This window comes from Chelonoidis abingdonii, chromosome 20 (genome assembly GCF_003597395.2).
Source record: "Chelonoidis abingdonii isolate Lonesome George chromosome 20, CheloAbing_2.0, whole genome shotgun sequence".
NCBI lineage: Eukaryota > Metazoa > Chordata > Testudines > Testudinidae > Chelonoidis > Chelonoidis abingdonii.
In genome coordinates this window covers 22,794,235-22,821,435 of record NC_133788.1, presented here as the reverse complement: position 1 = coordinate 22,821,435, position 27,201 = coordinate 22,794,235, and the positions used below count along the sequence as shown (strand labels likewise).

Sequence of the window (27,201 nt, the reverse complement as noted above, 5' to 3'; positions counted from 1 at the left end):
ACAGCTGAGCATAGTTCAGAGCTGAACGCCGATGCCCATCTCACTGCGAGGTGTGGAAGAGAGCGGGGAATCCATCACTTCATCTGGGTGAAACATTCTGAGCAGGTGGGGTGATGAATACGATGTAATCCCCTCTTCCAGAGAAAACCCCTCCCTCTGCTGTCCCCATTATATGGGGTGGGGGGAATATCTTTCATTGGACCAGCTTCTGCTGTTGAGAGAGACAAGCTTTCAAGCTACACACAGAGCTCTTCTCCAGGGCTGGAAATGTGCACATAGTGTCTCAGCCAAATACAAGGTGCACAAATCGTTTAGCATAAGTAGCAACACCCTGGTTACATTTCCCAGGCCTGCAGAAGAGCTCTGTGTAGCTGGAAGGCTCATCTCGTACACCAGCAGAAGCAGGTCCAATGAGAGATATTCCCTCACCCCTGTCTCTCTTTATCCTGGTACTGACATGCCTACCACACTCCCCAGCACAAGAAGCAGGCCCACAGAAGCAGGAATTGGGAATGGAGAATGGAGTCCCCCAAAGCACTTTTACACACTTTTGATTGCCATGGAAGTTAAGGTATGGGATGCAGCAAGGAGCTCTGAAACTCCATCTCTCTCCTCCCACTTCCAGGCTCAGACTATCAAACCCCCCGCATGCTCCCAAGCTACAGCCAGGGATCCTTACACCACTAGTTCTCTCCGGTGCTCTGGGCAAAGCACCCTAACCCCAGATCCTCTCCCGTTGCTCCCCAGTTTCCACATGGCATTGGCTCTCCCATTTCTAGGACATGCCTTCCAGCCCCTTAAGAGTGCAGAGCTGGGGCCCCTGCTCCAGAAGCTCTCTGGTGAGACACTCCACGCTCCTGAAGACTGGGTGCAATCAAGTGTTCTAACAAATAGGTGCCATGAGACTCTCGCTGCCCAAAGGACATCCATGGAGATCTCCCAGCATGAGCAGTCACCTTCACCGTCTCGGCTTCCTCAGCTAAAGAACCAAACGAGATCCATTCCAAGGGTTTATTTGGGGCATCAGCCATGGATTCTGAGCTCTCCTCTCTCACGTGGTCAGGAGAGATTCCAGCCCATCACAGGTCTGCTCAGACCCAGCCAACAAAGCCAGTTAAAAACGGCAGCTGACACTATTCTAGTTGACTATTAATCAACGAACCTGCACAAAACAAGGGCTTCTGCCCTCTCCGGAGGCGGGACACACATTCGGAACTACAAAGGGAATGAAAACCTCAGACCTAAGCTGCCTTCACTCTCAATAGAAACAGCAACAAAGAGTTATGAAAACACCAGGGTTACAAACTGACCAGTCAACCACGCACCTAATTTGGAACCACAAATACGCAATCAGGCAGCAGCAGAGACAAATAAAAGCAAATATAGTACAGTACTGTGCTAAACGTAAATTAAGGGAAAGTTTAAAAAAAGATTTAACACGGTAAGGAACCTGTTTCTGTGCTTGTTTCATTTAAATTATGGTGGTTAAAGTGGCATTCTTCTTCTGCATAGTAAAGGAAAATAGAAAGGAGCATAAACTCCGGCAAAAGAAGCGTACAAATATAATTAGGAGGCCAAAAATGAATTTGAAGAACAGCTAGTTGAAGACTAAAAAGTAATAGCAAAAACCATTTTTAAGTACATTGGAAGCCAGCTAAACCACCAGTGGGGTCACTGGACAATCGAGGTGCTAAAGGAGCACTCAAGGATGATAAGACCATTGCGGAGAAACTAAATGAATTTTTTGCATCGGTCTTCACAGCTGTTGATGTGAGGGAGATTCCCCCACGTATGCCATTCCTTTTTAGGTGACAAATCTGAGGAACTGTCCCAGATTGAGGTGTCATTAGAGGAGGTTTTGGAACAAATTGATAAATTAAACAGTAAGAAGTCATCAGGACCAGCTGGTATTCACCCAAGAGTTCTGAAGGAACTCAGATGTGACACTGCAGAACTACTAACTGTAGTTTGTAACCTATCATTTAAATCAGCTTCTGTTCCAAATGACTGGAAGATAGCTAATGTGATGCCAATTTTTTAAAAAGGGCTCCAGAGGTGATCCCGACAATTACAGGCCAGTAGGCCTGACGTCAGTACCGGGCAAACTGGTTGAAACTATAGTCAAGAACAAAATTGTCAAACACATACATGAACATAAGAGCCAACATGGTTTGTGTAAAGGGAAATCAGGCCTCACCAATCTACAAGAATTCTTTGAGGGGGTCAACAAACATGTGGACAAGGGGGATCCAGTGGATAGAGCGTACTTAAACTTTCAGAGAGCCTTTCACAAGGTCCCTCACCAAAGGCTCTTAGGCAAAGTAAACTGTCATGGAATAAGAGGGAAGGTTCTCTTATGGATTGGTAACTGGTTAAAAGACAGGGGGGAAAAGGGTAGGAATAAATGGTCAGTTTTCAGAATGGAGAGAGGTAAATAGTGGTGCCCCTCAGGGGTCTGTACTGGGCCCAGTCCTATTCAACATATTCATAAATGATCTGGGAAAAGGGGTAAACAGTGAGGCGGTAAAATTTATCAGAGGGGTGGCCATGTTAGTCTGGATCTGTAAAAGCAGCGAAGAGTCCTGCGGCACCTTATAGACTAACAGACGTATTGGAGAATGAGCTTTCATGGGTGAATACCCACTGTGTCGGTGGCAAAATTTGCAGATAATATAAAACTACTCAAGATAGTTAAGTCCCAGGCAGACTGCGAAGAGCTCCAAAAGGATATCTCAGAACTGGGTGACTGGGCAACAAAATAGCAGATGAAATTCAATGTTGATAAATGCAAAGTAATGCACACTGGAAAACATAATCCCAACTAGACATATAAAATAATGGGGTCTAATTTAGCTGTTACCACTCAAGAAAGAGATCTTGGAGTCATTGTGGAGAGTTCTCTGAAAACATCCACTCAATGTGCAGCGACAGTCAAAAAAGATGTATATATACACCCAGAGAACATGAAACAATGGGTGTTCCCATACACACTATAAGGAGAGTGATGATTAAGGTGTGTATATAATGTGTATGGGAACACCTATTGTTTCATGTTCTCTGTGTGTGTGTGTCTTCTACTGTATTTTCCACTACAAGCATCTGATGAAGTGGGCTGTAGCCCACAAAAGCTTATGCTCAAATAAATGTGTTAGTCTCTAAGGTGCCACAAATACTCCTGTTCTTTTTGTGGATGCAGACTAACACGGCTGCTACTCAGAAATCTGTCATAAGGAAAAAAAAGTCATTCAAATTTCAGGCCTGCCAAATCAAGAGGGTTCTTTATGGGCCTTTCCACACTGGACTTTTAACTTCATTTGAAAGCTTGACATTTGCACCTGGCTTTAGCTCAGTTCCAGTTCAAGAGGGTTGAAACAGGGTTTGGGTTGGCAGCATTAACCAGACCAAACTGCTTAAAGCCATTGCCAGGGTGGGAACACAAAACACTGCAGGGAACTGTCCTCAGCTAGGCACTTACAGACAGAGAGAGAACTCTGCAGCATTTCGGCAATGGAGATCCTAGTTTCCAGCTTACCTCAAACAAGGATACCCATGGGAAAGGCACACACACTGCAAGCAGATGCAAAGGGTCTCATCACACCTTAGGTTTCACTGTATGTTACATTCTGAACTTACATGTTCAGCATTTGCTTTCTAACTTTTTATTGGAAAGCTGCATCGAGATGCTCATGCCATGTGAGCTCAGCTCAGAACTCTATTGCTGGGCAATTTCTCTCAGCAACCACAAATCTCTACACATCTTTAGCAGGCTAGGACCATGACTTGAAGCAAAACGCAAAGGATGTGGGAAGAACAGTAACAAAGACAGTAAGAGCTACTAAGGCCCCCCCCCCCCCCAAAAGGAGATGGAGACATTTCGACACAGAAAGGTAATAGCTGTGATTCAGGGCTGGCTCTGGAGAATGCCTAGGCTCCCTGAGTATTAGAAGCCAAACTGTCAGACACAAAGCCGTAATGCACTGGCCACTTGCAGAGCTGCTGGAGATGCTCCCAGAGTTGGAGACAGCTCGAAAGACTCTATGCTACCGTGGAAATCTCGGCCATCTCGCGGCTGCCACAGACCAGCCACTTTCCACCTGCAGCAGGCGTTGTGCATTCAGATTCAGAATGCTCCATGACACAGACAAGCCACAGCTGCATGCGGAAGAGCAGGGATTGCTCCTGCCAGCAATGAGTAGGTCAAACCTGCTCATCTACCCTACAAACCATTCTCTCAGGACATCGCCAGCAGAGTGTCATCAGCACAGAAGGCAGCTATCCACAGCGCAGCACACTGCTCCCCAAGACGCACGCTACATCAGCATCACCACCCATCCTGACATTGCCTCTTTCATAATCAAACATGCACCTCTGGCTACAATGATTTGAAAGATTCCAATCAGCTTTCTTATGATTTTGAAAAGAGGTCAACATACCGAGAGAGACAGCTGGGGGGCAGGGGAAAGGTGTCTGCAACCATCAGAACTTTCCTGCAGCCTAAATACACAGGAGCCACAGGAGAGGAGGGAAAGGAAGCTAGACTCAGTCAGGGGAACTGCAGGCACATGCGGGTACATGCTACTGGCTTCTCAACAACTGCAGCTCCAGCTGCTCTGACAGTACCTGAGTCTGTCTTTATTTTCCAATTCAGCACAACTCTAGCAAAATCAGTCTGAGTCCCTGGGCTGGTCTCCACAGGCTGACCAGGAGGTTTCTGCAAGCATCACATTCAGCAAATACCTGTCAAACAACACAATTGTATCACAACGTGCACTACAGCATAACCAGCAAACACAAGCAATGAGGTCCAAGCTCAGTAGTCACTCGGGGTGGAATTCGCCCCTTTGTGCAAAGGGCCAGCACAACACCTATGCTCCACAGGGCATAGCTAGCAATGCTCTGAGGCCTGAAGTAGGATCCGAGTAGTAGTTAGGCCTTATGCTGACCCTCACTCCCTAAATCGGCCCATTGGGCAGCCCACATAGGGTGTTGCTTAATGCACCAATTTCTGCACTGCCTTCTAGGCCCCAGATGGAGGTGCTGCCTTAACTCAGAATCTCTTTGCTTGTATGTCAGCCATGAAGTACACAGTTTTAAAGCTCTCAGACAAAGCATAGATCCATCCACCTGAACACCAGAGGGTCTGGCTGGATCCATCTGCTAAGCAAAACTGTGTGTGTTAAACCAGGGCCGTGCTCCTTCCTCTCTCTTCTTCTCTGCCTACTTGATCCTGCAGCGAAGGGATGGCATTTCATTCACGTCCACTGCAGCAGGCTCTCCAGTCACAAACATTATCTAAGACTCTGCTGTAGGATGAAGCAGAAGAAACCAAGCTGAGGGGTGGGGGCAAGTCCTAATTCAAAACACAAATATCTGCCAAGTGGTTGCACAGAACGTGCCTGGCCCAGGCAGCTGATACTTGCATGTCCCATTGTGCTGACTCCATGAGAAGGGCTGCCTGCAGTTAGTTTATCGCTTGTGGGAAGGAATATCTCCATTTTTGAAAAAGGGGAGAGTGGAGGGGGGGTTAGTTGGTTGTTAATTATTCCAGAGCTAAGTACCAAAAAGCTACGCTTACTGTAGGGCCTACCCAATCAAAGCAAGATGCACTACAAGAGTGCACACAGTACATGCTCCCACAGCTTTCCTGCTGCCATCTCTTCCGAGGCCCAGGTTACACTGCTGACACCTGTTCTCATTTAACTAAGGAGAGATTCTGAACAGATTTAGCTAAATTGATGCAATTTTGTGTGTGGACATTCTGATTTAAACCTGGCTGATAATGGTCGCAAGCTAACTCACCACAACCAGTTTTAAACCAATGAAAGGGTCTGCCCCAGTGTAACTCCTCCTGTTCAGTATGGATATAGACAAGCCCTGCAGAACAAATGGCAGCAAGTGCATCCGGGACCCTTCCCGCCAGGTGACACATGGGTCTCCGCCAGAGATGCCCATACGCTGTCATTCTGCACTGAAGGCAATGCCTGTGCCTCGTGATATCACCCATTGCACGCAGACCTTTGGCTCACCCTTCGGATCCTGAAACCGTTTTGTTGTTCCCCTGGCAAGGCGAAGACCCCAGCAAAACCTTGGCCCACCCAGATGCTCAGAACTCCAGTGCAAAACGAAAGGCAAGGCCCTTTGCTGCTACTGCTATGAGGATGATTTGCATTAGAGAGAGAGCTCCCAGTCTGATAAGACACAGCAGGTCTCCTGCAGCCCTGATCTCCCTCCCAAGCCGGTCTGAAAACCACCAGGACAAGAGTAACACTGGGAGCCCAGGCCCCTTCCACATGAGCTGAGGGTCAGGTGCTGAGAAATGCATGCATGGCCCAGAGACCGGCTGCCTTTCCTCCCCACTCTAACTCGGTACCAGGCAAACATAGCCATGTGGCTTTTACTTGGAGAGCTTCCTTGAATGCACTCTCCACTGAAAGAGACTTCTTAGATTTTGTCGGTTTCTATTATGCTGCACATTTCCTTAGGACTTCCTACTCGTTTCTGCACCATAAACATCTGGCAGGTCGTTTAGCAGCTGATCCTACACTGCTGGCTGCATGCTTTACAATGCACATCCCTTTGGCAGAAGCCTGAAACAAGGGCAATCTTTTATTCTTTTTAGACATAAAGGGTATTCTTGTACAGGTAGCTGGAGGTAAAATGTAAGTGCATCTCTCTGTATCAGAGGCTGGCTTAACTCTTCAGGGTCCTCGCATTCTGGGGGGCTTTGCCCAAACTTAAAATGACCCTGTCGGAATGAGAAGCTGTTAGTCAACAAGCCAATTTAGAGTGTAGCTGGGTGGCCACTGTACCAGGAAGCAGGATATGGGCCACCAAGCCATCACATTACTGTCTACACAGCACCACAGTGCACTTGGTACGTCATAAACGACGCACTGTGATTTATAAAACACACCTGTCCCACCCTGTGGTATACATACGACACTACTGCAATAATCCCCCCTTTGGAGACACCTCCATATACCCAGAGCGGCTCAACGTGGCTACACTAAAGCACCCTTTCTGCCAGGCGGGACTATGGGGATGCCGCTGGCGGTGAGCAGCAAAGCTTATTTCCCTCTAGGATCGGACTACTATATGCAGAAACATTCCCCAATGAAACTACAGGAGACACATCTAGACCTGGAGCCACCACACACACATATGGCTCACAGCTGCAGAACAGGCTCTGAGCCAGGCGCCTGACACTCCAAAACCTCAGCACCTGCCAAGCTCCCTGGCTCTCTGCAGCAGCAGACACGCTTCGGTTTGTTGTGTATCTCCTCCAAACCGGCTTCAGGAAACTCATCAGAACCTCCCTGTCCCACGAGCCTCATTCCACTCCCCTCCACTGCTCATGTGGGCAGAGCAAAGCCAGACTCTGGAAAGGGATTCTGCTGAGCAAAACCGGTCCTGCCCCACACTGCTAGCACCTTCCTGGGTTGTTGAACCCCGACCCTCATTTAGCTTCCAACCAGGGATGCTGTTTGTTTTCTTTATACATGTCCCTCCCTGGGAACAATAAAACCAAACTAGTCAGCTTCACTTTTGTTCAAGTCATTTCACACACAGGTTCTCATGTCCCAGGCCAGCCCAGCCCTGCAATGCCAACACACTGGCAAGGGAAGGGTTAAATCCAACCAAGAACACTGTTTTCATTACACTCTAAACAGAAAAATGCCAGGATTTGATTTAATTTATTTATTTTTACACAAAGCTACACACTGGACTTAAACCACTAGATCATGTCCCTTTAAATAGCTTATCCTGTTTTCCAGGGCTAATTACCCAGAAGGCTCTCAGCTCTCCGGGGTCACCAGGAACAGGAATTAGTGAACCAGGCACAGAGCACAGCCACTTTGAAAGCAGCACAGAATGTTGTGGCAAAATTAACCCTTTGCAGGTGGCATTTTCTATCAACCAAAAACAATAGGTTCTATCAACCATGCCATAAGCGTTTGCTCCTCTTTATCAGGGATGTAAAAGGTTAACTGGTAAGCAATAGTCTTACCCGTTAACCTGCCTTAACTGCTAACCCCAGGTCGGCTGGCCGACCCTAGCCCCGCCGGCAGGATAGGCCCCAGCCTCTTAATTGGTTAACTGCTTAAATGACATATTTTTAATCATTTAAATGGTTAATTTTTTAGATGGTATTTACATGAAAGCCTGTCAGTATTTAGTATCTGGATGACCTGAACCCAGAACACCAAGTGAGCAATCTTTTCACTTTCCTTTAAACAGCAGCAAGACACTTAGTTATCTGGTACGTACAGCAATCCACTCCCTTGTTCAAGGGATTCAAAGGCATTACAGAGCTGGGCTTTCCAAGACTGCTTCCTGCAACACAAAGTGCTACTGGAGCCTGCAGAGCTACCAGGAAAATTTACCATTCTCCAGAAGAAACAAAAAATCTATTGGCCCCCATTCCACGACCGAGATTCTAGTGAAAAAGCTAGGGATATTTTACTTGCTTCCCCCAGTGAGCAGTCAAGAGGAATTTTGCATGGTTGTACTAGAAGGACACAACGTTTTCTTAAGGGCATGCTTACACTAGAAAATCTCATTTCAGTTTACACCTGCCCTGGCAATGTCAAACATGGCTTAGCACTCAGTGTAGACAAGGACCGTTCTGCTGAAAGTCATGTCAGCTGGTCGCAAATCACCTGAGGCGCAATGTTAACTATGACACATCTCTGCCCACACAATGAGTGAAACCTGGCTAGGCCCTGGCAGGTAGCAAAGCTAAGAACTGTAGCCAGGGCGGCTCTGTTCCCATCTGACCAGCACCTTATATCCTCCCAGTCCTTCACACCACAGGCAAGGTATTTCCAAGGCCTGACTCCAACATGGAATAACTCCCGCGAGGGAAGAAGAGAGTTCAAATAAGTCAAGAGATCCAGATCTCAACTACTGCAATGGATCCAAGTCTGGATCCTACTGGCCTGTGGGAATGAAGAACAGCCTTTAACTGAAGGAACCTCTGACCACATTCTCCAGTTCCCCTCCCCTGGCTCTCTGCCATCCCCAGTGCAGACAGTCCCAGCAAAACTCCCCTGCAACCTTCCCAGGCCAACACTCCCCACTCAGCATTCAAAGAGCACACTAAGAACATTCCCACTTCGTCACAAGCTGCTCCGAGTTCTCTTTTCAAGGGGCACCTCCCAAACCTGCGAAAGGCGGCGGTGACTGGCCCAAACACACACATCCGCTCCCCAAAAGTCTCCAGCAACATCAAGCAAAGACTTTCAAGCTGCTATTCCATTAAATTGTCAAACCTAAGCTACGTTGGGGGCTGTATGCTGATACCATCTCCCAGAACCCACTGCTCCTCACTCCCTATTCCTTTCAGATGGGAAGAGCTTAGGGCACTGCCCCCTCCCTAGTCACAAACCAGTGCCCATGTGCGCCATCCCCCAACCTCAGAGCTGCCAGGAGAGCAGAGCTGGCTACCCCCAGGGCTGGTCAGCACTGCACGAACCAAAGAGACGGACACGCTTTAGCAATGAGACCCAGCAATGGTGGCTACTCACATCCAAGGCCGCTCTGTGCAGCCCTTCGCTGCTCCTCAGCCAGCAGCGGCTCAGCTCGCTCAGCTCCAGGATGGGCTGCACTTTCAGCCGCACAGTCTCCCCTGACTGCCGGATCATCTCCACTATCTCGTCTCGAGATTTGTTCTCCACATTCCGGCCGTTGATTTCCACCAGCCGGTCCCCTGGCACCAACCCCAATGCCAGGTCCTTGGTGCCAGCACCTGGCTCCGCAAAGTGTACCACCCGCCTGTACACTTGCCCGTCAGGGGCCCGGTCCAGCATGGTCGTGCGACGCAGAGAGAATCCAAAGTCACCAGTGTTACGCCGCTGCAGCTCTAGCTCCCGGGGAACGGGGGGCTGGGGCGGCACCACCATGGGCAGCCTCAGCTCAGCAGCAAACCTCTTGCTGACCACCTCAGGCACCCTGGCTCGCAGCGCCGATGATGAGGGGGCCCTCAGGTGGCCCATGGGTGCTCTCTGCTTGCTGAGCTGAGTCTCCAGCATGCGCACCTCCACCTGCGGGGAAGGGGCTGCAGAGTGCTCGGAGGGTGTGGAGGTCTCTGAAGCACTCTCGTCCCGGCTCTTCTGGGAGAAGGAGAACCTCTTGACAATCATTTGGGAGTTCTGCTTGGCCAGGGAGCCGAACTTGGCCGCCCGCTGCAGGACTGAGCCCTTGAAGTTGGTGTCGTCCACCTTGAGGTCATCACTGGAGCTGGCTGTGCTGAGATGGCCCGAGTCCAGGATCACGCTTCCCCGGTTGCTATCTGAGTCTATGTCAGTGAGGTGCAGGTCTGAGCCACTGGCCACCTTGATGGGAATGGGGTTGGAGATCTCCAGCCGGGACTTGGACTCTCTCTTGGAGGTGCGGCTGAGGTTGAAGAAGCCCCTGCGCAGGCTCATCTCCTCCAGGCTCTTGAGCTCGGCTGCAGACATCCGCTCCTTTTTCTCCTTCTTTTCCTTCTTGTCCTTCCTCGACCCATCTTTGTCTTTGTCCTTTTTCTTCAAGTTAAACATATTGGAAGGGCTCCAAAGGACAGAAGGCCGCTGAGGGCTAGCGGCAGCCACTCTACAGCCCTGGATCCTGCTGCCTCTCTGCTGGGTCTCCTGCTGCACAGGCAAAGAACAAAAACAAAACATCTTGTTAGCCAGAGGAGCTCACACAACTGGCACCTCCCAACTCCCCAGCCTGGACCTATGGCCCAGTCCCCCAAACCCAGACTCTGCTGCTCTCTGGTTCACACTGTCCACTCCCCACCAGGGCACATACCAGGCTATCGAGCCCGCGGCTCCTCTGATGGCAACAGGAGCTGCACACATGGGTCGAGGTGTGACGAAGTGGGACTGTTCTTAATGTTTTCTCTGAATACTGTAGGGGTGCCTCAGTTTCCCTTCGCATTTCTTAAGTCTCTAGGTAGTGGGATAAAGGCCAGTGTGCATAAATGGCCGACACTCTGTCTCCTGGCAACTAATGGCTGGGGCCCTTCCCCCCTGCAAGGGGGTGCTAAAGGAGGGGGAGAACAAAGATCAGGTGACCTCCTGGCCCGGGAAAGAGACAAAGGCCAGAAATGAGGGGCTGGAGGGGGTTTTGAGTTGGGAGCTGGCTGGGAATGAGGAGTGAGTACAGACTGAGTGTCTGGCTCACTGCCCCCCAGAATGGACCCGGTCGAGGGGTCCTGTCCTCTACCTACAAGCTCTGTTTTAGACCGTGTTCCTGTCATCTAATAAATCTGTTTTACTGGCTGGCTAACAGTCACATCTGACTGAGAAGTGGGGGTGCAGGACCCGCTGGCTTCCCCAGGACCTCGCCTGGGCAGACTCACTGTGGGAAGCGCACGGAGGGGCACATGCTGAGTGCTCCAAGGAGAGATCCAGGAAAGTGAAGCCGTGTGAGCTTGCCCTGAAGTCAGTCTGCTCACAGAGAGGAGACTTCACCAGAGTCCTAACTGGCTTTGTAGGAAACAGTTCCAGAGCATCACCCGGGGACTCCGTGACACAAGGCAGCCCACCTTTTCCTGTTGCCTTTGAGATAGACGGGCCAGTGAAGCCATCCCAGGGATGGGATTCCAAACACCTCAATCCTAGGAGGCTGGTTCCCAGCCCAGCCTGGTGTTAAGCAAGCTACCGTAAGCGTTCCACGGGCTCTGCAAAGTGAGGGTGTGGCTCACAGACAGCCGCAAGTGGACAAGGGCCCATGACACAAGATACATCATTCGCTCCCTATGGCCTGACCCTGGGAGGCAGCGAGCATCTGCATCTCCATTGGACTCAGGCCCCGATTAACAACCCTAACTGAAACGCCAAGGAACAAATGAGCCACTGGAACCAAACTTCCCTCACCCCAACAACAACTGGATGGAACAGCATTCCCACACACCACCCCTTGCCTCCACGCCCCGGTGCACAGGCGGGACTGAGGAGCACGGGCGGGAGAGGCAGAAAAAGCTCATCTCTATGGCTGTCAATCTAGCAGCCTCAACAGCACTGAAGATTCTTCCCAGTAAGCAGAGGATGCAGGTGTCCTGTAGAGCTTTGTGTGCAGCCCACCCACACTCCTCCTGGATGCCCGAACACAGCAAATGACCCTCTGCCAGAGAGAGAAAACATCAGGACAGGGTTAACAGAAGGCTGCTGCATACAAGCTTTTCTGCCCTCCCCTCCCGCTCAAAGGTAACGGTACTGGGAGACCCCAGCATGGTGCATCACCGGCAGAATAAGCTGGACCTCAGAGGCGGACGGAAAAAGCTTCTTCCAAAGACTATTCCAGATCACAAATCAGCTCAGGTCACATGGGAACATCTTGAAACAAAATCTCCTTCTTCTGCCCCCATCCCTCTACCTGTCAAGACCTGAATTTCCTCCCCTGCTCCCTCACAATGGATAGCACCACTAACCTCTAAAGGAGAATTTCCCATGCATCCATCCCCTGCTGTGACTTAGGCAGGGCAGGCCAGCAGCTGCAGGGGCATGCAGGTCTCGCCAAGTAAAAGGAATTGCTTTTCAGAGGTCTGATTTTACTTGGAGGGTTTAAGCCTGCACAGAGATTCCCTCGTTGATACAGGACTCCATATAGCCCATTCTTGCTTTGCTGTAGCTGTAAGAGTCTCTCGCTCTCTCACTCCAAAAGCCCTTTGTTAAAATAAACAGAGGCTTTGTTAGGACAGGGGAAAGCCCTGCCCTAGGCTTCTGCCCTGGGCCTTTCAAAAAGTAGCAGTGCCTCTTTCCCTCTGTCACAAAACCCCTGAGCGCTGAGGCCCCTCCCCTGGCAGTGACTCAGAAGAAAGGGGACCTGGGCTGACAGCAGTAGCTAGTTGTCGCTGCCTGGAGGAAGGGAAGCTTCCTGCAGGGAGCACGGAAAACATAGCCCTTACTAGTCATTTTTATTTTTTGTTATTATTCTAATAATAATAAACAGGATCCTGGAAACTCACATCCCTCTGAGATAGTGATAAGTGTCTAAAATTAGCCTCTGCAACACAGAACCCGTGATTCTGTCAGGTGACCTCTAGGAACAGTCACTCTTTTATTCGGCTGCATCTCCCTGGCTTCCGGGGAGGTATCCAGCCTGCTGCAAAGACGTTACAGACACATGAACATCCTGACTCACTCCTTAGCGAATCAGTCCCAGCTAGAAGCAAAAGCCCCTGCCAGAGCTACTACTTCAACTGCCTTCTCCAGGGCTGCCACAGCCACAGTCAAAGAGGAATTGCAAGAATTGCTGCATTACTCATATAGGGAGGGTTATTTCTCCTTCCCCTTTATTTGGGTTTTAGTCAGCACCCTGATAATAGCATACATCCAAAATCAGTGGGCCAACAGGTTTGAGCTATTCTATGTGCCCAGAGCCAAAAGGAAGTCCAGACAACACCAGAGGTGCACGCTCTGTGGCGTCACAAAACCCTACCCTGTGATCACACCCTTCGCTGTCAGGTAAGAGACATGGCTCTCTCAGGACAATTCTTTCCTCTTCAATATTGCACAAACAGATTCTGGCCAATTACACTCCAAACTCCACTGTGTGATTTGTTTACAAAAACAAGACAAAATCAAACAACTGTATGGAAAAAAATGGGGCGATATAGACCGACAACTATATGTAAATGTAGCAGGAAGTCACAAGGTTAAAGAAATTACCCTTACAACAATGTATCTGATGGGCAAATACTCCAGACTGTAAATATCTGCTTTCAGAGCCCTCTGTTCATGCGCTCTGAAAAACAGAAGCAATTTACATAGCGCACACACACACACACACTCCCCATTGTGCTGGGTTCCTGAGCTCCCCCTTCTGGCTGTACAACAGCTGTAAGGTGAATCCTGGCTGCATTGCACTGCACTGACACCAAGGAGAACGCACGCATGAGGCAGGACAAAGAGCAAGATGATTTCAGCCCCATTTCAAGGAACAGCTAACACACAAAACCAAAACTCTGAGCTTGCCAAACAGAAAAGAGACATCAGGAGGTCAAGGGATGTCAATTAAAGCTGGGTCAACACTGGAGAGCACCAGCAGCAGCATTTTGTCCCTCCAGAGTGCCTTCCATGCCTCCTACTAGCTGCTACCATTAATCTGCACTGCCTTCCTGTGGGCAGGAACTGTTAGACCCATTTCACAGATGGGAACACTGAGGCACTGAGCAGCGACAGGAATTGCCCAAAGTGGCAAAGCTAGAATGGAAGCCAGGAGTCCCGAATCTCACTCCACCACTAGACCAACACTGCCTTCCTTTTATTTAAGTATTAATTATTTAAGCTTTGAGCAGGGGATTGGACTAGATACCTCCTGAGGTCTCTTCCAACCCTGATATTCTATGATTCTTGGAATTCTATGATTCTAAGTACTGAGCACCTTTCCTCTGACTCCTGAAACCAGCAACAGAGTAAGGGCTTGTCCACACTTGGAGTTATTCAGCAATATCTACTGCACTTTAAATCAACACCCTCCCTTAATCCGAATTACCTTTCAAATGTAGACAAGCCAAAGAGCAATTCCAGCCTGCGAGTCTCTTCTTTAGGCACAGCAATGGCATGCTCCCTGCTGGGCAGACAAATGAAGAGCCATGGTCCCTGCCTCAAGGACCAACTATCCATGTACAAAGTGCTTTTCCTTTGACCCCTCACCATTTAACAGACCCTTCGGCCTGGCAAGTACAGAGCTCAAGGGTGAGGGGAATCTGGAGTCCCAGCTGGCAACGTCAGGACAAGGCAAGAGAAAGAGAAGCAGCTTGTGGATGGTAAGCTCAGGCCCCCAGGCTTTGCTGCCAAGTGCTGCCGGGGGGGAGCCGGTGAAACATGTCTCCTCCCAGTGCAGACCACCCACATGATCACATGCCCAGACAGACACAAGGAGCCCCGGACACCCGCCCACAGCATATGCAGCATGGCAAAGACCTATGAGAACTCTTGTCACAAGCTGAGAGGGTTACAAGGCCAAAAACCACAGTTTGGCTTCACCACTGTGTTCACCTGCCCCCAGCATCCTGCTAACTGCCACGACATTGGAGCCTTTATCAGCCTCCTCCTGCAGTGCCCGCCCTAGGTCTGTGCAGCGGGGGGATCATTCTCTGTGCTGGATTTGACACCCGAACAGCAACTCTGCACATGTGTGCAGAGCACACAACTGCTCCCTCTCCTACTTCTCCCTCCTGGCAAGAGAGCCAGCGAGGCACGCTGGAACCCGTCACCTACGCCAGCCACACCTCTGCTCTGATGATGAGAGCGGCTGCAATTTGCTCTTTTTATGATAACTAGGTGCAGCCCTGGAGCACCAATGGAGCTCCCAGTCTGGCTCTCAGCTGTGCACACAGGGCACATACCACAGTGACGTAAGCAGCAGGGCGATTGGCCAGTCAGCAGAGCTGCAGAATGAGGGCAGATTACCCCTCTAGAGCTCGAGAAACAACAATCTGGAGGGCGTGAGAATAAGCAGACCTGCCCCCTGCATGCCTTATCGATCCTCCCCCATTGGTCTGCCCCCTTATTACACTCCCTGAGCAGCTACACAGCTGTGAACCTTCACCTACACGTCGCTCACCCTCCGCTCCCATCACCCAGACCGCAGGGGAGATGCGTCTGCTTGCTCCAGACTGAACCAGGCCCCATGTCAGAGCAAAGCACCCAGCAATTCCAAAGGGGCCCACAAGACCACCCTCTTTCCTCATCTCCTCAGGCACCTCCTGTCTCTGGGCCAGGTTTGTGCAGCACTGGCACATTGCACCTGGCTCACGCATACCGGGGGCAGCTCACAAACCCCCGTTCTTATCCCACCCCAAGGGTAAGATGGGCAGAGAGTACAGGAGTCCAAGCAAGGAGCTGCTGGTTACACAATGTGACCCCGAGCACACAGCCCATGGGGGCAAAGCCTCTCGCAAAGAAATGAATGAAAAATGGAAGCGGCAGTGGATGTCTGCAAGGCCCCAGCCAGGCCCTGCATTTACAATAGCAACATGGAATCTCCTGTCACTAGCACAGGCTGCTTCGGGAAGGGCTCTCACTCAGCCCCGGGGAGCGGTTCTCCTCACACACCCCAGCCAAAGGCACAGCGATCTCCTGGAACCCTCCCAAGGAGCATGACTAAGCCACCTGCCCAGGCCACACACTCAGCCTGGGCAGGAACACACAGGCCAAGCAAGGAGAACTGACACTTGAGATTGTTCACAGCACAGTCTGAAGAGTACGTGTATTTCCTTTGCTCGTCTGAAGCTGTATCCGGGCCGTGCCGGCTCCGTACTGAACACAGCAATGTTATTAGTCCGTTGACGTCTGCATTCTTCCAGTGTGTGGAGCACGAGAAGATTCCTCGTTTGAGATGGTCCCTTGTCTCTCTCACCAACAGAAGTTGGTCCAAAAAAAGCTATTCCCTCCCCTACCTTGTCTCTCCACTGGTCCATGGACAGCATTCATTTATCAACGTTCATAACCTTTAACACAATATTTGGAAACATCCCACACTAGAGCCTCAACCTGCCCTGTAACGCACACTGAGCACCTCTATGTGAGAGAAGAGAAACAGTCACAAAGGTCAGACACCCTCCTGCTTTTTGGGCATGAATCACCACTAAGTAATGGGGTCAAGAGGAAATGCCCCAGGGGCAAGTTATTCCAGAACTATCCACTGTGGGCTTCCAAGACATCTGGTACTGTCCCCTGGGGTAGGTGGATCACGAGTCCGACCCACTTTGGCAATTCCCATGTTCCTGCGCTATCACTTTCCATCTTCTGTAACTAACTAATCCACACCACCCCAGGTATGTCTATGCTGCATTAGACACCCACGGCTGGCCCATGCCAGCTGACTCAAGGGAAGGGATTCAGACTAGGGGGCTGTTTAATTGTAGTGTAGACATTCAGGCTCAGGCTGGAGCCTGGGCTCTTGGACCCAGCGAGGTGGGAGAGTCCCAGAGCTCCAGCTGCAGTCCCACGCGAATGTCTACATTGCAATTAAACAGCCCCTTAGCACCAGCCCATCAGTGACACAGGCCAGCCGCGGGTGTCCATCTGCAGTGTAGACATACCCTGTGGTCTCTGTGCGGCAGGGCAGCATTACCTGCCCCTCCTTTGCAGACGAAGAAGCTGCAGCACAGGAAAAGGAAGTGACTTGCCCAGGCAGCAGGTCAGTGGCAGAGCTGGGAACAGAACCCAGCAGCTTCTGACTCCAACCCAGGTCCCTCTCACCCAGCACCCCAATGTCTTGTGGCCCACACGCAGCTCGTCTGAAACACAACAGTGGAGAGCTCATGCTCTTTCTCTACGTCCTCCAGGTTACCCGACGCCCGCACCACATAGCAGTCACTTGCCTGCTTCACTTCCATTCCCACAGCCAGCCACAGCCCAGGAAGTCTGTGCTGCGCTGCAGGACACTACCCACTTTCTCTCCTTACAACCCCTGAAAGGGGAACACATCAAGTCTGCCCCCCCACACCAACTCCTTCCTTCTTGGCTTCAAGTCCTGAATTCTGCAGCAACTGACCTGACCCCTCGACCCTGCCCTGCATTCTTCCCCCTCCTTAGACTGAGCAGACGCCTTTCAAGAGGAGCCCTCGGGCTAAGCAGCCAGGAATGGAATGGGGGAAGCCGCCAGGCTCGGCACAGCCACAGTAAAACTCAGGCAGGACAGAGAGACAGGGATACTGACAGAAGGCACCGTCTCTCCAGGCACTCAAGCGTCTCAGCCCAGATGGGCCCCTCTTTGCACAAGGCGTGAAACTTGGAGGACTTTCAGGCTGCCAATCAGGCAGGAGTGAGCACACTGCTCTGGCCTAGGGGCTCTGGGCCTCCACTCACACAGAGCCACAGGGAGCTAATGAGATGCTGAACTTCCCCACTGTGATTCCCACCCCACTCTCCAGTTATAGCTCATCTCGGCAGAGCAGCCCCTGCCTGCACAGCACCCAGCACACTGATGGAGCTATTCTACACACAGAGTGGTGACAGCAGACACCACAACAGCAAAAACCCACTTGAGCACTGTAGTTACTGCTCCAGTCCAGAAGGGTCCCAGACCCTAGAAGGGCTGGGCGGTTATCAGCCGACAATATCACCACTATCAATTTAGCCTGACATGGCAGAGGTGCTGCCCCAAGGCTTTAGAGGGGATGCAGCCAGGAGCGGGGACAGCGAGGCACACACAGAAGAGAGAAACTAGCTGACGGGTCTGATCACACTGAACAGCCACCACCTACCATCCCCACATCTCCAAAACGTTTACTGCAGGGGTGACTGCAGTGGCCCCAGAAGGAAGAAGGCTCCTGACATCAGCAAGGCTAATGAGAAATCTTCCGGAGGGCTCCAGCACATTTTCTCAGGGATTAATTCCACTCCCAGCACTTCCAGTGTCTCAGACCCACAACAGTGGGAAGGAAGGACAGGAGAGGTGATGCCAGGGGAAGCACAGAAGTTTCTTCCACAGAGGGCCAGGTTCCAAGTGAATCAGAGCGATGGAGATCTCAGCTCAAACCACCAGGACGCAATTGCAATGCTAAGACTCTGAGCGTCTCAGCCACTGATCTCACACAACTACTATCATTAGCTCCATAATCCTCCTCCGGGAACCATGCCATCCTCAGAGCCTGCCTTTCTGTGGGGGAGGGTTGGAGGCTGGCAGTTTCCTGCACAACCAGCAGTTAAAGCCAACACACCTGGATGGACGTGCCACCTGAGACATCAGGGATTTGAGGAGTCTGGCAGGAACACAGAGAGCGGACACATGGGCAAGCATGCTGGGCCTCACTCTGCTCCTGAAGTGCGGCCTCTGGTATTTTGAAAGGTTTGAACCCTATTTATGCTAGGAAGGCACCAGTCAGATCTCGGAACAAGGGTCATTCAGCACTCTGCCGTGGGTTAGGACTGCTTCCCTTGCACCAGGCAGTCACACACACAGAACAGAAGATGACAAGGAAAGATAGGATCCCAGCCTGGGACCATTGTCACCAGCTCCTATGAACCACAGACAGCGATCAAGGGCAAAAAACCTCCTTCCTAAAGCAACCCTCTCCCTCCCTTCCCTTCTCCCCACTCACACACTCCAGCCTAGTCTTTGTATTCCCCCAACAGATGGGGAAGTAAGTGTTACAATTTGCATTGCTAATCAGCCAGCATTGCCAATTCATAGAACAAGCTACATGCTCCCAATTTAAAGCCCACTCCATTATTCACAGCAGGTTAGTAGCAAGGCAGGGTGCTGCTGTCCGTGGAATCCAGGTTCCTTAGCTGGATTCCAGGGACAGCAACAAGAATGCAGAGGGATGGGGTACAGCACAGGGCAGGAACATCCCCTGTGCATGGCCTTTCCAATGAGACCAGCACTTGGGGAGCCTGGCCAAAGGGCAACCCAGGACAATGCAGCCCAATGGTACCCTCCTCTATCACGTGGTGGGGGAGCCCATAGGACTACAAGTCCCACCATGCACTGGGCCCTTCTGATGCCATGCTGGGCCCTGCTGAACCTCTGGGAGGAAGAGAAGAGCAACAGTAATTTGTTCCTTTTGATATAAACGGGGTGCAGCCCTCGGGCTTCTGGCAAGCTGCCAACAGGGCCCCTGTTGAGCCAGGTCTGGGGGGCGCCTGTTCTAAGCAAACATCCCTGGCTGTTACAGCCTTTCTGCTAGGAACACCAAAGGCTGTTGGGCTCTTAGCTGAGGAAGAAGACACACTCGTTCCAAAGGGAAACTGTGTCATCAGCTGCTTATGAAGTCAGGCTTAAGAACACCCGTCATACGGGTGTGAGAGAGGACGGTACCTTAAAAGGCAGGCCCTCTCCGAATGCCCCAGCTGCTGAGCAGAGATCTCCGGCAGAGCCAATTTTCATGGGTCTCGTGTGCTCTATAACCCCAGTGAAAGCTCAGGAGAGAAATGATCCTTTGCTGCTGAATTGCACGCTCTGAGCTCCAAGTGCATCTCTCTCTCTCACTGACTCACTCTTGTGTCACATGGAGCTTATCTGCCCCTAGGTATGTTCAGAGCAACTGCACACTTCAGGCATGATCTTGTGGAGTGTGCCAAGGAGAAGAGGGAAGGAAAGGAGATAGCAAGCCAGAGGCCTTGCTGGGGGTTGAGGGGGCCTATTCAGGAAGGACAAACTCTGCATGGGGCAAGGGTCGGAGGGGAAGAACACAGTGACACTTCACACACACAACATGCTCATGCTCCAGTCACCTTATCCAAGGGATCAGAGTGCCCATGTTACAGAAAGAGAGACTGAGGCACATGGCAAGGAAACCATTTGCCCAAGCTCCCCGGAATCAGAGCGCAGCCTGGAGCAGACTTCAGAAGTCCTGATCCCAGCCAACTGTAACACAGGATTGGGTGGTGTATCTATACACAGAGTTAAAATATTCAGCCACTTCTCCCTTGTGCAAGTTGTCAGACTAAAATATGGCAACAGCATCTGCACAGCCCAGCTTGGCACTACCCAGCTCCTGCCTCACCCTCTGCCCAAGCATCACCCTGCCACTCACCAACTCCACTGCTTGCTCTCCACCCTCAGCCGCCCAATTAACAAATGCTTCTCCGGAGCACTCATTAAACACTCCCATACCTGCACCGTAGCCTAGCCACTCCCTTCCCCATGTCTGTGCTCCGGTATCCTGGAAGGGGCTGCTTTCGTCATCTGTGGCAGGGGACCCATTCTTTGACACATCTTCCCTACAGCCTGAGTGCCTTTACATCTCGGAATTGACATTTGCTTCTGCCACATACTTAGGGCTGGCTCTCTCTCCCTGGGGGTACCCCAAACAAAACCGAATTCAATCCTGCACTAGCAAGCCCGGAGACTGAATCTTCTCTATCCACAGAGCAAGTTCACCAGCAGACTGAACTTCTCTAGGCACCACTGTCTCATCCCCGCCCTGCAGGGACCACCCATCAGTCCTTGATCTCCCCACCCAGACCACTAATACAGGCGCCAACGACAGTAGCAGGTTTTGTGACGTGGGCACCTGTCTCACTAGGAAATAAAATGAGACCCACCAACTTGTTTCACAAGGACTACAGAACAGCTGTCTGATGGGAATGGCTCCCAAACACAAGTCAGCCTGGCCCTCTCAGGTGAAACTCTCCATACAAACCAACCCCAACCCATCTAGTCCCCCCACCACCACCTTTGCATTCTGGACAAAATAATGAAAATGACAAACTGCTGCTAAACACTGAAAAATGAAAAAGCCTTTAGACCTTCTGGGGGAAGCACCTAAACCGAGACTCTCACTAGACAACTCCTCTCGAACAGAGTACATTCTTGTTCAATGCAGTGGTAACAAAAGGACCTTGGAGCACCTATTTGTTGCTAGTCTCTTTCTTTCTGGCTCAGCAACACAATGGTTCAAGCCCTCTGTTCTGAACATTGGTTGCATTGTGTATTTAATTACATGACCCTATCTGCTCTCATCATATAGAAGTTTTGGCACACAGGAAAACTGTCTTTCAGGCCCTGCCTAGCCTGTCCTGGGAAGTTGTTGTAGCACCTCTTGAGCAAACCATGCTAAGGGCTCATCTATAAGCAAAGCAGCACTGGTTTAACAAGAGGTGTGACACTGAGGCCTTGGCTACACTGGTGCTTTACAGCGGTGCAACTTTCTCGCTCAGGGGTGTGAAAAAAACACCCCGAGCGCTGCAAGATACAGCGCTGCACCAGTGTAAACAGTGCCACAGCGCTGGGAGCATGGCTCCCAGCGCTGCAATCTAAACCCCATCAGGATGTGGAGTACGTGCAGCGCTGGGAGAGCTCTCTTCCAGCGCTGGCGCTGCGACCACACTCACACTTCAAAGCGCTGCGAAGTTGAGGGTATGGCTACACTTGCAGCTGTACAGCGCTGGGAGTTACAGCTCTCTTCGTACAGTTGTGTAGGGAAAGCGCTGCAGTGCGGCCACATTTGCAGCGCTGTTGGGAGTGGCTGAACAGGCATTCTGATACCTCCGAATACATCTGGAGGCCAATTACAGTGTTTTTGGTGGCCACACTGGTGGAGCAGCGCTGCATCACCAGCGCTGCAATCATTATATCCCAGGAAGAGCAGGAGTACAGCCAGCGCTGCAGCCAGGGAGATGCAGCGCTGTATGTGCCTTGCAAGTGTGGACGGTGAGTAAGTTGCAGCACTGTAAACCCACCACCAGCGCTGCAACTCTCCAGTGTAGCCAAGCCCTGATTTTGTTAAACTAGTGCAAAAGGCTACATGGAATCTCTCTTAAAACGATATAAACCTGGTTTATATCAATTTAGCAGAAGCAGATTAGAATCAGGTTTTACGCTAAAGAGAAATAAGCCACTATGAAACCAAAACTGAAGTGTCTACACAGGGGTTTGCACAGATTTAACTAAATTGGTTTTAAAATCAATTTAAGTTAAATTGGTGCACCTTGTGCATGGACCCTTGCTGACTAGGATTAGTACCATACTGGTAAGAATGCCATTTCCATGAGCAGTCCAGACAGAAGGCCCATGTCAGAGGTTATCCTGCATATTTAGATGGGACCTTGCGTTACTTGCACCAGCGTAAAGGATGGGTTCAGAGCATTCAGGATCCACCAGCATTAGGGTTCACTGACTAGTCTGAGGAAATCTGAATTTAGTGTTTCCCTGTAATAAGGAAGATTAATTACAAAGCACTATTTCCCAGTGTCCATAACAGATCTCAATGAGTAACTCAGTGTCTGCCTAACCTTATGCATATGCCAAGATGCAACTGGATGAGACAGATTCCTTTCCATCTAATTCCCACACAGAAGGAGCTGCCCTTCTCTGAGACAGTTTTTGATGTATTTTGCAATGGCCACAGCCCTGTGGTGAGCTCCCCCTCCAGTAGACAACATGGGGGCAGTGAAGGAAACAGCCCAGCTGATTAATTTGTTCCTTTCGGCTGCTGTTGCTGCAGATAAACACTCCCCAGCTCTGGTTAAGGAGACTAAAACAAACAAGCACAACTGTCCACAGTCTGAAGTGTTACTCTCTGAACTGGTGACAGTCTGGAAGGATTTCCATAGTATTTGCACATTAGCACTCCACCCTCCTCTCAGAACCCTATACAAGGCCATAACCCTGTCTGCTACACCCAGGTCTTGTTTGCAATACCTGCTCCAGCACAAACAAGGGCAGTTTTGTAATAAAAGTGGCTACCAACAAAGATTGAATACTAATTACAAAATGTACATTGCAGAGAAATTATTCACCACAGGGTCAGCTTTTGGGTGGGAGAGAAATTGCAAGCAAATATTCTACAGCATTTAACACAGTACCACCTGGAAACGCTGGGGGAAAAATGCAGGTTAGAGGTAACAAGGAAGTAGACCATTCTCCACACCAGTTTCAGTTCTTCTCCCACAAGAAGAACTGTGACTCAGATCCTTCTTGCCAGTTGCCACAATGCAAGATCTGCACCTAGGATACATTTCTGACACCTTAAGCTTCAGGGATGAGCAAATGCAGCTCTTTTCTGCAACAGCAAACAGAATCAATGTGGCAAACAAAGGTAAAGCGAGGAGTTGATTATTGTTCAAAGTTCAATGCTTTGTTTGAATTAGACCCTACAAATACAAAAGTTTCTTTTCATATGTTGTTTCCAGCCAGAGAAACATCTGATCTGTATCATACAGCTATTTCAGAAGTTAGATTGTACAGATCCATGGCTAAGAAAATTGCCTGTACATTTTTTTAAAGCACCTACCAGGCTTGGAGCTCCTAAGCTCCATTTGATAGAGAGAATTCTGAGTCCCGCTCCGTCACGCATGCAAGTATTGTTTAAGTTTAGTTCCTTGTTGACCAGCTAATTTACATCTCACATAACTGCCTGAAACCACAGAGTTTTTGAGCCCCTCAGCAGATGTTTGCTACTCTATATATTCCTCCCAAAGTAAGTCACTTTACAGCAGGGGTAGGCAACCTATGGCACATGTGCCAAAGGCAGCATGTGAACTGATTTTCAGTGGCACTCACACTGCCCGGGTCCTGGCCACTGGTCCAGGGAACTCTGCATTTTAATTTTAAATGAAGCTTCATAAATATTTTAAAAACCTTATTTACTTTACATACAATAGTTTAGTTATATATTATAGACTTATAGAAAGAGATCTAAAAATGTTAAAATGTATGACTGGTACACGAAACCTTAAATCAGACTGAATAACTGAAGACTCCGCACAGCACTTCTGAAAGGTTGCCGACCCCTGATTTACAGTAACCCCCAGGCAGGAGGCAGGCAGCTCAAATCTCAGCCATCCCCAATGATACTCTTGGCTGCTTTCTAGCTATTAGGCCAAAAGCCACAAGCTGGCAGCACAAGGGCTACAGGCAACTGAACAAGCTTCCCCTTATCCCCATCAGCCTTACCCAGCCTAGGCAAGCCGCCTCCAGTTCACACTGGCTACAGCACTGCCGCAGTGAGACCAGCACTACAAATCAGTGCCATGCGACCCAGCCCTGGGGAGAAACGAAGGAAGCCCTACAGTGGTGGGAAATTGCTCATTACGCAGGAGGAGGATTTCCCTACCTTGGAAAGGTGAGGTAAACAGCAGGCAAAGGACTAGCAGTAACCCCAGCACAGGGACTCTGGAATAGGTTTGCGTTTCCAGTCCCCAACTATCAAGTATTCCCCAGGATTAGCCCAATTAGCCCCCTCCACATCTTGCTGCAATGTAGCAAAGCAGCAGCTCCTTCCTTCCCCACCCCCCGCATTGTTTTGTCCACAGAGAGAGAAAGGGGGACCAGGTGCCAGACAGCTGCTGCTCTTCCCGGCGACCGGGGAAGGCAGGCTGTCTCCAGCAGCCAGAGAGTTAATGGCACGCTGAGATAATGGGCTCCCATGCAAAGCCTTGTGCGGCTGCCAACCAGCACACACCGCCTGACCCGGTGCTGAGTTTGTCATGAAAGAGGGGCTGGGGCTGGGGCTGGGGCTGGGGCTCAAGCAATATTTTTACATTTGCAAGTAACGCAGCAGGCCCAGAGGCGCCCGGGGCCAGGAACTGCCAGGCCCGGAGGCGCCCGGGGCTCAGCTGTGGCACAAATTAAGTCTTGCCCAGAGCCCCACGCTCCTGGAGACCACAGGACCTGCCCTGCCCTAAGGGCACAGCAACGGTGACCCCACCCCTCCCCACCTTGCTGCCAGCACCCAGCCCTCCAACGCCCCACAGGTGCCATGCACACAGCCCCAGTGACCATCCTGCCAGGGCCCTGCACACAGGGTCAGGGCACAGCCTCCACCCCCACCCACAAATGAGGGGGTGACACAGCTGGCCAGGTACTGGCACCACCATGGACCACGAAACCAGAGCAGGTGGCACACCCCTACATCCCCCACACAGGGGAGGCACACACCCCCCAAAATCCCCACCACACAGGGACACACACACACTGGGTCACACACACTCCTACATCCCCACACACACACAGGGGGGCACGCAACTACCCACACACACGGGGGGGTCACACACACAGTCACACACACGGGGGGCACACACCCCCACCAGAGACACACGGCGGGCGGGTCACACACACACACACACGGGGGGGACACCCCCACCAGAGACACACGGCGGGCGGTCACACAACACACACACAACACGGGGTCACACACACGGGGCACACAACCCCTACATGCCCCACAGACACACACACGGGGGGGGAACCCCACCGGGGACCACGGCAGGCGGGTCACGCACACCTCCTACATCCCACACACCAGTCACACATAGGGGCACACACCCCTACATGCCCCACAACCCCACCAGAACACACGGCGGGCGGGTCTTCAACACACACACACACACCAAGCACACACAAACGGGGGGGGGGGAGACACCGACCGCCCCCTCGCGGCGCGGCGCGGCGCTCCCCCCCTCCATGTCGGCTGGGCCGCGGCACAGGCCGCCTCTTCCGGTACCTGGCGCCGCGTCTGCCCGGCTCCGCGCCGGCCGGGCCCGCCCGCCAGTCGCCCGCATACCGGGCCGCCGGAGCTCGCGGCGCGCGGCCGAGACGGGTCCGGGCCGGGGGCGGGCGGGGTCGGGCGGGGCCCGGACCGCCGGGCCCCGCACAAGGCGGGGCGGCCGGCCCAGCGCTACCCGGCACCGCGCCGCCTGCACCCGAGCCCCCCACTGCGTGCACACCCAGCCCCCCTGCCGCCGTGCACACCCCTGCTCCGTGCACACCCGCCCTGTCGCCGTGCACACCCACTGCCGTGCAACCTCAACACCCCTGCCGCCGTGCACACCACTGCCTGCACACCCAGCCCCCTGCCGCGTGCACACCACACTGCCATGCACATTCCCAACTGCCATGCACACCAGCCCCCCTGCCGCCGTGCACACCACTGCCATGGCACACTCAGCACCCTGCGACACGTCACAACACTTGCCATCACACACATGGCATGCCACCAGCCCCCCTCGCGCGCTGCACGCCCACGGCCTTGATTGCAACGTCCCATGCATGCACAGGCAGGCCCCCGCTTCGCCGTGCACATAACCCAGCCTGCCAATGCACATCAGCACCCTGCTAGCACGGTGGCCGATCCACTGCATGTCACACCCACTGGTGCAATGACACCAGGCCCTGCGCCGATGCAGCACCCACTGCCATGCGACTCATGGAACCCCTTACTGCTGGCTGCCATTCCAGCAGCCCCCCTGCCGCGTGAACACTGGGTCCTGTCGTCAAGTAGCCAGCCCGGCCTCCGCTGCCGTGCAGCACCCACTTTGCCATCACACTCAGCACCTGCCCCCACCGTGCCACACACCACTGACACGGACACCCAGCCCCGCCGCCTGCACCGACATCTGCCATGCACACTCAGCACCCTACTTGTTCTTATGCACACCCGCACCTTGCCGCCGTGCACACCCACTTGCCGTGCCACCCCTACTGCCATGGACCCCAGCCCCCCTGCCGCGCCTGCAACCCCACTGCCGAGGCCACTTCAGCACCCCTACTGCCTCTGCACAACGCCAGCCCTCCTCGCAGCCATGCACACCCCATGGCTCATGCGACACAGTCCCCCCACCGCCATGCACACCCACTGCCGTGCATAACTCCGCCGGCTGCGCCGTGCACGACCATGCTATGCAACTACTCCACGTCCCACCTCTGTATCCCCGCTGCCGTGGCACCTCAGACATCGCCTACTGCTCTGCACACCCAGCCCCCTGCCGCCTATGCACCACTCACTGCCGTGCAAACCAGCCCCCTGCCGCCATG

At 51.9% G+C, this 27,201-nt stretch overlaps 1 protein-coding gene across 11 annotated transcripts in view; it reads right to left on the bottom strand.

Annotated features, from left to right (window-relative positions):
* The window catches only part of MYO18A (myosin XVIIIA), a 143,531-nt gene extending 117,549 nt beyond the window's left edge, over positions 1–25,982 (bottom strand). For 3 of the 11 annotated variants that reach the window (XM_075074070.1, XM_075074071.1, XM_075074072.1), the window contains exons 1-2: positions 22,411–22,478; positions 9,528–10,634 (exon numbers count right to left, since the gene is read on the bottom strand). In XM_075074070.1, coding sequence (XP_074930171.1) covers positions 9,528–10,634; positions 22,411–22,413 — 1,110 coding nt within the window. In that variant the 5' untranslated portion in view covers positions 22,414–22,478. Of the gene's footprint in view, positions 1–9,527; positions 10,635–22,410; positions 22,483–25,891 lie in introns of those variants that run through there. The other 8 variants (XM_075074066.1, XM_075074068.1, XM_075074078.1 and 5 more) reach the window with 6 other exon arrangements.
* Positions 25,983–27,201: the final 1,219 nt, after the last annotated feature.